Source organism: Myotis nattereri, assembly GCF_964212035.1.
Source record: "Myotis nattereri genome assembly, chromosome: 3".
In the NCBI taxonomy this organism is placed as follows: Eukaryota; Metazoa; Chordata; class Mammalia; order Chiroptera; family Vespertilionidae; genus Myotis; species Myotis nattereri.
Window position 1 is genome coordinate 4,496,639 of NC_138077.1, and position 13,379 is coordinate 4,510,017.

At 45.4% G+C, this 13,379-nt stretch overlaps 1 protein-coding gene across 2 annotated transcripts in view; it reads right to left on the reverse strand.

Moving 5' to 3' along the window:
* Positions 1 to 13,379, reverse strand: part of KCNJ6 (potassium inwardly rectifying channel subfamily J member 6) — a 165,988-nt gene that overhangs the window by 103,095 nt on the left and 49,514 nt on the right. For both annotated transcript variants that reach the window (XM_081086450.1, XM_081086451.1), the window contains exon 2: positions 3,804 to 3,855. In XM_081086450.1, coding sequence (XP_080942576.1) covers positions 3,804 to 3,828 — 25 coding nt within the window. In that variant the 5' untranslated portion in view covers positions 3,829 to 3,855. The remainder of the gene's footprint in view (positions 1 to 3,803; positions 3,856 to 13,379) is intronic.

Sequence of the window (13,379 nt, forward strand, 5' to 3'; positions counted from 1 at the left end):
GCTGGTCATGGACCGGCACGCTCACAGCAATTTCCTCCAATCTGGGGGTTTCGGCTGCACTATTTGGAGCAAGTCTACGTGTGAAATTATCCATTCCAAGATGCAAGCAGAGGTTAAAGTGTCAAAGGGCAGTGGTAAGAAGGTGGAAGTCCACAGCGAATGCTGTGGCGAGTGAGGACGATGCACAGGTGAGTGAGGACCCACTGGGCACCCCAGTCACACCCCTCCTGCCTCCCTCCCTTGCCACCGACTTCTCTTGGCTCCTATGAGTTGCCTCTTTCCTGCTTTGAAGTTCCTCTCTGGGTCCTTTTCACATATATGTTTTGCTGTGTGTTTTTGTCATGTATAATTTTGCTGTCTCTCTATTTCTCCCTCCACATCTGTTTTTCTTTTTTCTCTGTGTTTTTTTCTTCCTTTTCAGGCTCCCTCTTCATGTCAACAATGTAACATAAAAATATTTTGAAGTATTACCCTGTATTTATTAAACTTGATTTCAATGAAACATTTAAAAGCCTGTTAATATCTATGTCTCTTGTTTGCCCTTTTATTTTTTAAAAATATACTTTTATTGATTTCAGAGAGGAAAGGAGAGGGAGAGAGAGATAGAAACATCAATGATGAGAGAAAATCATTGATTGGCTGCCTCCTGCATGCCCCACACTGGGGATCGAGCCCGCAACCCAGGCATGTGCTCTGGCTGGGAATCAAACCGTGACTTTCTGGTTCATAGGTTGATGCTCAACCACTGAGTCACGCCAGCTGGGCTTGTTTGCCTTTTAAAAAAATGACTGAAGTTGATTAATGGCACATGAGAGAAAGGAACATCCCCATTCCTGTTCTAGAAGATGAAGAGGTCACCCACGCCATTCTCGGCCTTGCCCAGCCACCCGCAGCAGTCGACCCCTATGGTGATGGAAGACTCGGGCTTTCCCCCCAGTTCTAGTTAAACATGGATGTTCTAGGAACCAGATGGCATTTGCTCTGCAGTTGAACAAGCAAAGCATTTCCTGGCTCAAGAAAGCCATTCTGTGCACCGTGTCCTGGGCATTTGTGGTTCTGTTTATGTCCCTTTCCTCTGGTGGCCTTGGGTTTTATGCTCCCATCAAATTTAGTGTGTAGCACTTGTGTGTTAATCCTTTGATTAACTGGTTGGTTCTCCCTACATAATTATGTATTTATTTCCTTATAGATTTCCTATGTATAATGAATGTGGAGCTGTATATAACATTATTCATGAGTTTAACTTTGATGAAATATTTATCAGTATTGATTGCCTGATGAACTCTCATAGCGAGAGCCTAAAAGAGTTAGAGCATGTCTTATGTATTTTATAATGTTCTATATCTTTGTAAGGATCGGTGAACTGTAATGGTGAGTAGAATTCCAAAGTCTGGTCTCAAATTTTGAATTTCCTTGTGTATTGAACACATCTGTGTGATTTTTCTTTCTTTCTTTCTTTTTTTGTTAATCCTCACATGAGGATATATTTTCATTGATTTTTAGAGACCTGGAAGGTAGGGGGAGAAACAGAGAGAGAGACATCATCGATGTGAGAGAGACACATCAATTGGTTGCCTCCCACACGTGCTCCGACCAGTGTTGGTGATCGAGCCTGCAACTGAGGCGCATGCCCTTGACCTAAATCAAACCTGGGACCCTTAGTCCACGTGTGGGCCAACACTCTATCCACTGAGCCAAACCGGCCAGGGCTGTGTGATCTTTTCATAAAGACAAAGCAACTTAGAAGAACGAATGTACCCTTTCATCTACCCAAGGGTTTGGAATTCAGTTTTGACAGAATTCCCTTAAGCCAATGGATTTATAGATCAGTCATTACAGTTATTGCAGAGGCAAACCTGAGACCTAAAACCAACCAACCAGAAGTCCAACGAGCAGATCTCATTTAAATGCATTTGGATCCAATAGAAGTATAAAAATTAATATACCATTATTGAAGAACCAGTAGGCCCCTTAGAGTGCCTTCAGTGCTTCACAGCTCAGTAAGGCGAGTTAAAAGTAACATTCACTGAATTTCTACCAGGAGCCTCATTGTGAAACCAGCATTACAACTCCTGTGCTACACTAGCGTGATTCCCTTACACACTCAAAACTCCCTTCGCTGGCAGTGACGCCGGGCTCCAAGCTAGCCATCTTTCCAGCTCTCAGAGGCTCTGCGAGTCTTTTGCGTTGGTGTCCTTGGACTTGGAGATTAGAACTGAGTCTGCTAAAGTACTGACACTGTGAATTAGTTGGTGCTGTCCGCGGTCCCACTCCGTATTTTGACGACACAGGCTCATCAGCTTTGCAGTGGTATGGGTAACCTCACTACGCATTCCAGTCAGGCAGGAGAAGAGCTTTAAGGTCCTTTCCCCTCCAGAGAACCCATCTGGGGGTCTTTAAACCCCGTGGCAAAGCCTTTGCACATGTTTCATGTAGAAAGAAGGGTGGAGCAGAGAGGGCAGGGGGTGATACAGAACAGAGAGTGGAAGAGAGGCAGTAAATATCGTGGGCAGTTGGTCTTCACCCATCCCTTTGAGTCATTGTGTAAATGCTGGAATTAGTGTGTGTCAAGACGGATGAAACTGGCCAGGGGTTCTGGGTGAGGAATGAAAGAAACGCAGTGTAAAGAACTTTTTAACATTATCTTTTCTAGGTGAGGGGCAGACCTTTGGGGATAAGGGCTCATTGACCAGCTACACAAGGACACTTGTATTTTAATAGCTCCATGAATTGAGGAGTGGTAGAAGAGGAAGCAGGTGCCCAGTTAAATGTGGCAAGATTAATAGTGACTTTTGCAGGTCAAATTGAATAAGGTGTTCATGGCCCTAATGGGAATGGAGAAGTGTTTGCAAGCTTCCCTTGAAACTTTAGAGATGAAATCTAGCACCAGGGACAGTGTTTATTTTCAAACAAAAACAGTCCGCATTGTCTGCTTATTTCATAGCCACAGGGTCTTTTTTTGTTCTTAATCCTCACCCAAAGATATTTTTCCATTGATTTTTAGAGAGGGTGGAAGGGAGAGGGAGAGATAGAAAGACACATCCATGTGAGAGGGATACATCTATTGGTTGCCTCCCGCACGCAGCCTGACTGGGGCCAGGGATCGAGCCTGCAACCAAGGTACATGCCCTTGACTGGAATCGAACCCGTGACCCTTCAGTCCATAGGCGGACACTCTATCCACTGAGCCAAACTGGTTAGGGTGCCACATGGTCTTTAATATTTAAACTTCAACATATAGAATTGCATTTCTCATTTTGTGGGAGGATTTATTTTAATTAATTCTTCTTTCTTCTTAAAAAATATGTATTCTATTTATGTAGCTTAAGAGCTTAGAGCATTATAGCACTGATCCACACCAAAGCTAAATCATTCCACGCCACTTACACCTCAAGCACTCCATTTTTAATAGTTCTGTTTGAAATTTCGGATCAACACCTGGAAGGTTTAATGATCATAAATAAGACATCCTTCCCTCTCTTTCGATTCTCCAGCCTATGCAATATCTGCCCCAAAAACTTCAGCTGACCTGGTCCAAACTTGCCCAAGGTCAGGTTGAAATAACTCTGGGTCTTGATTCGTACATTCAGTAACCACTTTGGCGCAGAACTTGACCCCGTGCAAGATGGGTTTCTGAATCATGCACCATGTACCATCGACACAAGGCGACCTGTGTCAAACAGACCTTGGCTATCGCAACAGTGAAAGGCAAGTCAGATCGTCACAAGGGCATGTGGGTTGTGTGAGAGTTTGCGGTTTCCCATGCAAAACCAGAAATCAAGAATAAATTCCAAGTTACTCACTCATGGATTCTGTCAGCTTGGCCATTGCTGCAGGTGCTTCTTTGTGCTTTTCCTGGAGGGGAGAAGAAAAGACAGCCATGTAGGAAACACGTTTCAGATATGCATGAACACAATGGGTCTGTTACAGCTCTCTCTCTCCCTTCTTTTCCTACGTTAAAATGTGCTCGCCAATGATGAAAGGAATGAAAAAAATCTCACACTATAGCTATACGATCAGTTGGTCACAGAGAAGAGATTTGGGGGCCATTAAAGAACGTGCCCTGCTGTTGGAAGTGCGCGTCTGTCGCAGTGATCTTGGATAAATATAATTGGTGACGCACGGCCGGCTTCCGGAACCTCTCTGACACGGGAGTTCTGACATCCATATGCCAGTCCTTTGCTCTCTATTTTCTCCTGTGGAAGCTTTTTGGTATTTTTGGAGCTGGTATTTTTGTAGTCATTTGGTTTCTTTTTTCCCTAAGAGCTAAATAGATTTTATACATTTTTCTTTGTCTTGCCTTTTTGACTTCCTGAAATCTTTTTTAAAGGTCGTCACTTTTGATGGGTTTATAACCTTATCTATTTTGGGCTAAAAACATTTTGTTTCAACTGGGATAGAGGTGGCGGCCCACTGAGTGTGAGGGCCAAGGATGTGTGCAGAAATGGAACCTGTCCCATGGAAGAAGTTATGTAGGCGAGATTAAGAATGATGGTCATCGCTACTACACAGCTCCCTTCACTGCCTTCATGCTTCTTTCATTTCCTGGGGTTCCTGACATGGATCGTAACTGAAATTCTGGCCACTATTATTTTACTTTTTTTAAAAAATATATTTTATTGATTTTTCACAGAGAGAAAGAGAGAGGGATAGAGAGTTGGAAACATCTATGAGAGAGAAACATCGATGAGCTGCCTCTTGCACACCTCCTATTGGGGATGTGCCCGCAACCAAGGTACATGCCCTTGGCCGGAATCGAACCTGGGACCTTTCAGTCCGTAGGCCGATGCTCTATCCATGAGCCAAACCGGTTAGGGCTTATTTTACTTTTTGAAGCCATATTCTTTTTCTGATTATGAAACGAACGCATGCCCATTATTTAAAAACACAGAAAATATTGAAAAAATGATAAATTATAGTCATCTCATAATACCACCTGTAGAGGAAACCACTATTATAATTTGGTGAACACATTTCTGTTTTCATTTCAATACCTGTGAATATTTACAGTCAGGGCACTACGATCCCATTTCTATAAATATAAATATGTATACTCTGCATACAATGTTGTAAGTTGCTCTTTCACTTAACACCGCATCCTCCATCTTTCTATGGCAACAATGTTAGAATGCAGCATCATCGTTTGAATGACTGCGAAGCATCTGTCCTGGTTATCCCACAATTTCCTTAACCAGGTCCCAGTTTATTTGCATATAGCTTTTCACTGTTTAACACTAGGCTGCGAGGAAGCATCCTTGAGCCCAAATCTTTGTGCACTTGGCCTTCTAAGGGCTAGTAAATCTTAGGGCTAGGCATGGCTTGGCCAAAAGGTATGACTATTAAGAATTTTGACAACTGTCCCCACAAAGTTCAGGTCTGATAATGTATAGAAGTGTTTGTTTCCTTACATTCCTGTCACTTGCGAATGGCATTACTACGTCCCCCCCACCCCCACTCTTTGCCAAAGTGACAATAAAAAAGTGGGATCTTGCTATTTTATTCTGTCCTTTTTCTTTCTCTGACACTTTTATGGACAACCAGGCATTCTGTCCCAGCTAATCGGTACATCCCCGGCGCTCAGCTTCCTGGTGCTGTGCCCCAGCCCCCGTGGCATCAACAACAATGTCTGAGAAGCCAAAGGAGGCAGCTATCTTTGCCCACGGCCATAGCGCAGTGCTGAGCTCACCATTGCTGCCTGGCCAGCACCTGAGTGACGTGTCACAGCTTGAGTGTAGAAGGACAGCTAACAACCCCATTATTCATGGTCTGGTGTTACTATCCCCAAACTAAAGAGTCTGCTTTGAGTGTCAACAAACAACGTTGAACATCACAAGTCAATGCTCGATTTTCACAAGCCCTGTATTCATAGCAGTGAAATCAGGGCACCACCATCTCTTATTTAAACTAATCATTGAGAACAGAAAGAGCTAAGGACCCATCATCCACCATCCTGCCTGCCATGGGATTTATGTCGACATGCAGAGAAGTAGCCCCGCTGTTGGGGAGGCTAAGAGTGTCGTGTAGCAGAGACAAGGCAGGAGCAAGGAGCCTGTCACAGCCACGCGGGTCCACAGGAGCGCACAGACTTCCTCAAAGACAGGTGGACCCCGGTGGTTTGTGAGAATTCATGCATAGAAGCAACTCCATGGTGAGAGCTCAGCAGGCTTCGTCCTTGACCTCTGGGACTTCGTCCTGTCTCTGCCTGCTCCGTCCTGGATTCTCCACTCCCTCTCTCAGTCCTGCTGTGGTTTCATCTCTCCTGTGTCCTGCCCCGCCGCCCCCCCCCCCCCCCCCCGCCTTCTCTGGCGCCTTGCCCCATAGTCCTCACTCTGGGACACTGATTAGCTTGGCTCAGTCCTCCTCGATGGCTCCAGTGGTGAGACTCCCCAGAGGCTCCCAGGTCCCTCCCGTCTCATCCTTATAAAGCTCTGTCCAGTCTGCCTGTCCTCTTGTGGCCACCACTTTGCATCTGGTGACCTAGGGCCCTGCCACCTTTTGTGCTCCAGTCTCCTGCTGGGTGGTCCTTGCAGCTATTTTTTAAAAAAAATATTTTTATTGATTTCAGAGAGGAAGGGAGAGGGAATCATTGATCGGCTGCTTCCTGTAGGCCCCCCACTGGGAATGGAGCTTGAAACCCCGGGCATGTGCCCTGACCAGGAATTGAACCATGACCTCCTGGTTCATAGGTCAGCTCTCAACCACTGAGGTATGGCAGCCAGGTATTGCATTTATTTCTAGTCAGGTGTGTTGGATAGCCTAGTCCTGAGAAATCAGACACCACCGATTTTGGCACATTTCTCTTCCCTGGAGTTAAACAGAAACCACTGACATGGATGGGGTAGGGGACCTTTAAAAATCCTAAATTTCACTCTCTGTTTGACTCATCTATATGGTAGCTTATGGTGGAAATCATGACATATGTTTCTGGGTGAGTCGTTTAGTCATTCTATGGGGTGTCTTCAAACTCCGTATGTCCTTCCCTCATTATCGGGAAGTTGAGGTTCGCAAGTGCCTGGCACGTGTCCCCATAAGGCATTGACATTTCATTCTCAATCCCAGGCAGACTGTCCTCCTTTTTTAAAGCCAAGAGTTTCCTCCAAAGTACATGTGCTGGGCTTTCAGCGCCGGGAAGAGATTTGGAATGGGAGCACATTAAACATGGAAAGGAGTGTTTCAGAGATTGTCAGGTCCAACCCATGGCGATGCAATTGGAAAAACTGATGTTTATGCCGAGAAGAGAATTTACACCAGGCTGGTCTCTTCCCCTTATCAACAGCCTCCACTGCCCCAGAGACCCCGAGGTCTACCACACACAGACACGATTCCTTCTACAACAGCCCGGGTGCTGTGTTCGCCTTCTCTGTGTCCTTTGTCCAAGGAATCTCATTCTCAACAGTATCCCTGATTTCCACCAATGGATGATGACTTCACATTCATTTATCCAGCTCTGACCTCCCATTGAACTCTGGCTCCCTCACTGAATAGCCCCAACCAGATGCTCAGTGGATGCCAACACAGGCAAAGCTACGGTCTATTCCCCAACACTCTCCACCAGCAGCCCTGTCCCCCATCCTCTTCAGCGCCTCCCACCCAGGCAAATGTGACCCAGGGGCCCCTGCTCGAAATCTCTCAGTTCTTCTCTAGCATCTAAGAATGCATTCCTTGCCTTTCAGCCAGGATGCTGCCTGGATATTTCTTTCTATATTCTCTGCCTTTGGTTAGTGGGGTCACCACCCACCTTGTGCCTAAGCCAGAAATGTGGAACACCCCACTTCTCTTTCTAGGATATGAAATCTGACCTCCCTTAACTGATGTATCTTAAAGGGACTGTGACTGTGGCTTCTACCTGCCTCTAGCCTCACTTGCAACACTAAGGAAATGCCCAGAAACAGCCCCCAAAGGCTTATCTAAAATACAAATGTGACCCAGGCCCGAAATCTTTCCATTCTTCCCTAGCATCTAAGGTGCACTCCTTGCCTTTCAGCCAGGGTGCTGCCTGGATGTTTCTGTCTCCCGCACTCACACTCCAGTTAGAGGTACCTTCCTGCCTTGGCAATCCCTGCTTCCTCTGCCTAGAACCCTCAATTTCCTTTTCCTCCTGTGCTCCCCAAACACATCCTACAAACTCCACTGGACATCATTAACCTCCAGTTTCCCCCTCCTCTTCCTGACCATCTTTCCGAATTTTATTTCTAAAAATGTTCGTGCTCCAGTGTGGCCGTGTATCACATTGTGTAATGTGCTTTGGTGATAGGGGATCCCAGCACCTTTGGAGAAGCCAAGTCTTGCCTCCCAACAGCCCTTTGGAGGCCCCCACCGGCACAGCCATGGCTGGGAGGCAGTGCATGGTAGACCAGAAGTCTCCACCACTGAAAGGCTTCCTGCCTGCCAGGGGTCTACTTATCATGAGTGTCAACAGCTAGTGACCATGCCCATTTCCAATCTCCTCCATCATAATAGAACCTTCCAGAACCTGGACAAGCCTCTGGGAAGAGCTGGGTGGGTCCTTTCGCTCTAGGAGGCAGTCCACTTACAACTGTACTGTCACACATTTAATGGAAAGCAGAAACATTCGAAGTTTTGGGGATTCATGATGACATGTTTAAGCAAAACATGCCCACAGATGTGGAAAAAAAATCCTAAGTGTCTTGTTAAAATCATATAAAACACCTCGGGAGAGTACTGATCCTCAGTGGGTATGTAATTTTCATTTTGTCTGAATGGATTCTCTCCATCTCACCTGGAAATGGAAATAAAAGCTCAGTGGTTTGCTTGGTGTATGTGTGTGTGTGTGAGAGAGAGAGAGAGAGAGAGAGAGAGAGAGAAAGAGAGAGAGAGAGAGAGAGAGAGAGAGAGAGACTCATGAGTCATAGCTTCCAGAGGGTGGAGGGGGCGCTTTGCTATGGGCGGGGCTTGCAAACACACACACACACACACACACACATATACACACACACACAGCAGGAGTCGGTGACTGGAGTGAGGCTGCGTGTTGGGCAGAGCTGGTGCCCTGTTTTCTGCTCTCCAGAAGCTGGCTTTTAAGGATGAAGGGAAAAGTCATCATAGTTGATATATTTCAAACCAGCCAGACTTGCTTACATCTTGGATATTTTTATCTCTCTAAAATGTGTGCTTATATTCATCAGAAAACTGTGATTTTTTTCAAGTCACAACCATTTAAAGAAACAATTCTATAAAGTGGGGAATAACAATGCTATTTCATGGCCTGGTACCCTCATTTGCAGTTCACCTCCAGGTTCAAACAGGGCCCACAAATCTCCCACCTTGTTCTTAGGGTTCCCTGCAGATGGCCCACTGTGGCTCACTGTGGCCCACTTCCTCTCTCCTGACATGATGCCATAGCAGGTTGCCTAAGGACTTATGTAAAAGGAAGACATCACACCCTCATATAACCAATCAAATAAGTGTTCTTATAATATGGCACCATATATGTTTCCTGGAGCTGCTGCTGCAAAATATAGGCCAGAATATCTAAGAACAATGAATTAGCTTTTTATCTATGAAAAACTAATGGAAATAAGTGGTCAGCATGCAACTATGGTTTGGAACAACAAAAGTAGTAATCCCCCTAACATTTACTTCCCATTGATCATGGCCTGGCACTATACGTGCATTACTAGATTATCGCATTTAATTCTCACAAGGACCCTATGAAATTGGTACTGTCATTCTCACTTTGCAGATGGAGAAGTTGAGGCTCAGAGAAGTTGAGCAAATTTCCCCAGGTCACACAGCTGGTAAGGAGAGACGTGGGGTATCAAACTCATGAAAGTTCTAACTCATGGAACCAGAGCAGGCTTCACTGAGGAAGAGTGCCAACGTGGGAAGAAAGTGAAAAGAATGATGGGGAAGGAGAGGAGCTAGTGGAAAGTACAGCATGAGATGGGAACCTTGGTGTCTGAGGAACAGCAGGTGACAGGTGAACTGAGGCCAAATGTGAGAAGAGCAGCAGGGAACTAGCTTAACAAATTAGGGAGTAAACTGTGGCAGGCCATGGCGCCAGGCTGAGCCGCTCAGGAGGGAGACGGGGGCTGGAGCTGGGGGATGTTTGAAGCTGTGGGAGGAGGAAGGGGGCCAAGGCCTGAACCTGTGAGAGCACCGTGGGGAAACCCAGACAGCGTACTCCCTCTTGGAAGCCAAGGGGCATGGCGGTGTGAAGAACTAAGAATGTGTCTATCAGAAAGTGGTACAATTTTTTTTTTAAATATACTTCTTTATTGATTTCAGAGAGGAAGGGAGAAAGAGAGAGAGAGATAGAAACATCAATGATGAGAGAGGATCATTGATTGATTGGCTGCCTCCTGCACGCCCCCTACTGGGGATCAAGCTCGCAACCCAGGCATGTGCCCTTGGCCAGAATCGAACCTGGGACCCTTTAGTCCTTAGGCCGACGCAGTATCCACTGAGCCAAGCTGGCTAGGGCGAAAGTGGTACAATTTTATTCTAGATTTACTCAGTAAGAGGCTTCTAAGGTGACTTAAAGTTTTTGTGATTTGGGGCAAAAAAATATCTGAAGGGGAGTGTTGGGAGGAGAATGTAAAATTCTAACTGGGCAGCCCCGTCGGTGTGGCTCAGAGGTTGAGCGTCCACCCATAGCTAGGAGGTCATGGTTTGATTCCTGGTCAGGCCACATGTCCATGTTGCAGGCTCAATTCCTCCAGTAAGGGGCGTGCAGGAGGCAGCTGATCAATATTTCTCTCTCATCATTGATGTTTCTATCTCTCTCGCCCTCTTCTTCTTCTCTGAAATTAATAAAAAATATTTTTAAAGAATTCTTACTGAGGAGGCCATGCAAGATGCTCTTGGTAATAGAACCTTTGGTGCAAAAGGCTGAGAGCCCTGCCTCAACCGGACACCCTCCCTAAGGTCCCTTAGGTACAGGTCACCCTGCTGGGTTCCCTGTGATACCATCACTCTGGCCATGTTGACCAGACTAAGGAGGGTCCCAATATGCTGAGGTATGAGGATGTCTTACAAAGAGAAATTAAACATGACCTAAGGCTGTGCTTGTACTGACATCACCTCAATTTATCTTGCTTCACAGGGAGTCTTAGGTGGGAGAAAAGGGTTGGGAGCATCACCCTCATGTTTTCTTGGAAGCATGTTGAGCACATTAACTTATCCTGCCAAGAGGAACAGGTTGTGGAACTAAGAGAGAACTGCTGGACCACACAGTGGACAGAATTTCTCAGAACCCCTCTGCTGCAATGTGACCTGCCCTGCTTGATGCCCCGTGGCCACTCTAGACTGCATCAATATTGAGGCACATTTCCTCAATGCCCAGGTGGTTGGTTTCTTGGAAGACTGATGAATGACTCATTCCTCCTTTCCTGGATCCTAGAAATATCATAAAATATAGGACAAGCATGATCACCAAATTTACATCAAGAAGGTTCCTTTAAAGAAAACACTGAGCTAGACTGCAGGGAGATATTGAGGAGACCTGGGCAACTGAAACACCCAGAGCCCTTCCTGCTGACATCACCACCAGCGGATCATTTCCCAGGAGGCATCTGCACTAGGTTGCCATGTGCTCCCCACGATTCCATTGCAAAGTGCTGAATCTAAGAGGCAGCAGGGACTCTCCTCTCGGCCTCACTTCACTCAGCCTATTGCTTCTTTTCTGGGCCAGCAGCTCTCTGAGACTCTTGTCTTGCCTCCAGGGCTGTTTTCTAGGACTCCTAAACTTCCAATTTTCGATGCCTCTCCCACCTATCTTCATGTGAGGCACAAGCTTTGCTACCCCCCGCTCTGTTCATAAGAAGAAAGGGTGCAGATGACATATTGTTTCCTTTCTTTTACCTTCACTTTTTTAATTTGCTCGTGATTCAAGTTCTGGACACATTGAGTCCTCCAATAGTTGCTCTGTATTCCCAGCTTTGCCCCATTCTATAGCAAGTCAGGACCCTTCCCTTCAAGATCTGGCTTACACCTCCCTCCCCAGGCTCATTCCCTATCACTCCTGGTGTCTAAACTATGGTCCATCCAGATGAGCCCCTTTGGTACCTGAATACATTGCAATGCACCATCCTATCTTTCTTCTCCTGCAAAGTTAAGTCCTACTTGTCTTTGAGGACTCAGTTTAGATTTGACCTCTTGGTTGACATTGTCTCTGGCTACCCCTTTCCAGGACCATTCTCTTTGAGCCTCAGCATCTGTGCATATGTCTGTTGTAACTTCCTAGAGCTGTGACTTCTAAAGTAACAGAGAAAGCCAGAGGCAATAGTTAAGACAACTTCAGGAACAATTGGAAAACTAAAGAAGGATCAATCCCTTTGTTTCCAAAGAAGAAAACACAAAATCCCCAAACAAAACTGAAGAATGAATAGAATGAATAGCGTTTCCTGGAGCAGTCATGAGTTTCCTGGCATGGGATGCTGACTGATAATTTGTACAGAAGGTCTCAGAAGAATTTCTGCTCCAGAAAATGGTGAAATGAAATGACTTGTAAGAAGCCTTCTAAAATTGTTTTAGGGATGTGGTCATACTTCGAGGAAAAAATTCCCGATTCCTTTTGGTTTTGTTTATATGGAGTTGTTTCTTTTATTCAGTCAGAGGTGAGTGGTGGGGCAGTGGTGGAGATGACATGGGATTGATGGTAGGGACGGACTAGTTAGTTACTTTGACAGTTAAGGGATGTTTAGAAAAAAAATCACCTGACCTAGCAGGTTGACCTTGTTTTAAGGCAGTGATGGCGAACCTATGCCTCTGACACGCGAACTCATTTTTTTGGTTGATTTTTCTTTGTTAAATGGCATTTAAATATATAAAATAAATATCAAAAATATAAGTCTTTGTTTTACTATGGTTGCAAATATCAAAAAATTTCTATATGTGACACGGCACCAGAGTTAAGTTAGGGTTTTTCAAAATGCTGACATGCCGCGCTCTAAAGGTTCGCCATCACTGTTTTAAGGAGTCACTCAGGTCAGTGGCGAGATTAATGTGGTCATTAGAATGCCTTATGTGTGCCTACTGATGCAATGTTGTGTTAGGGTTCCTTATGCAAAGGCACCATGGCGGGTTATTGGTTACCCAGATAAATCAATTGTTCAGTTGCTTTTCGACTGGTGCTTATAGTTTTCATGGGAGCCAGTTTCCTACCTAGTGCTATACTCTGCGGTGTGACACAACTTGTCGTGTTCTCCTTCAAGAACTGACTAAGCTGTAATGAAGAGCAAGGAATTAATTAATTAATTAATTAATTAATTAATTCATGGCTTGGCCTTGTGAGGCTATGACAATGCACAGCCTCCGGGAGGGCCCTGACCAAGTTTTTTGACAGGCGAATAATAGAATACTGAAGTTCAAGACTAAGCTGCCCAACATTGGATAACCCATGTGAAAATTCCCCAATC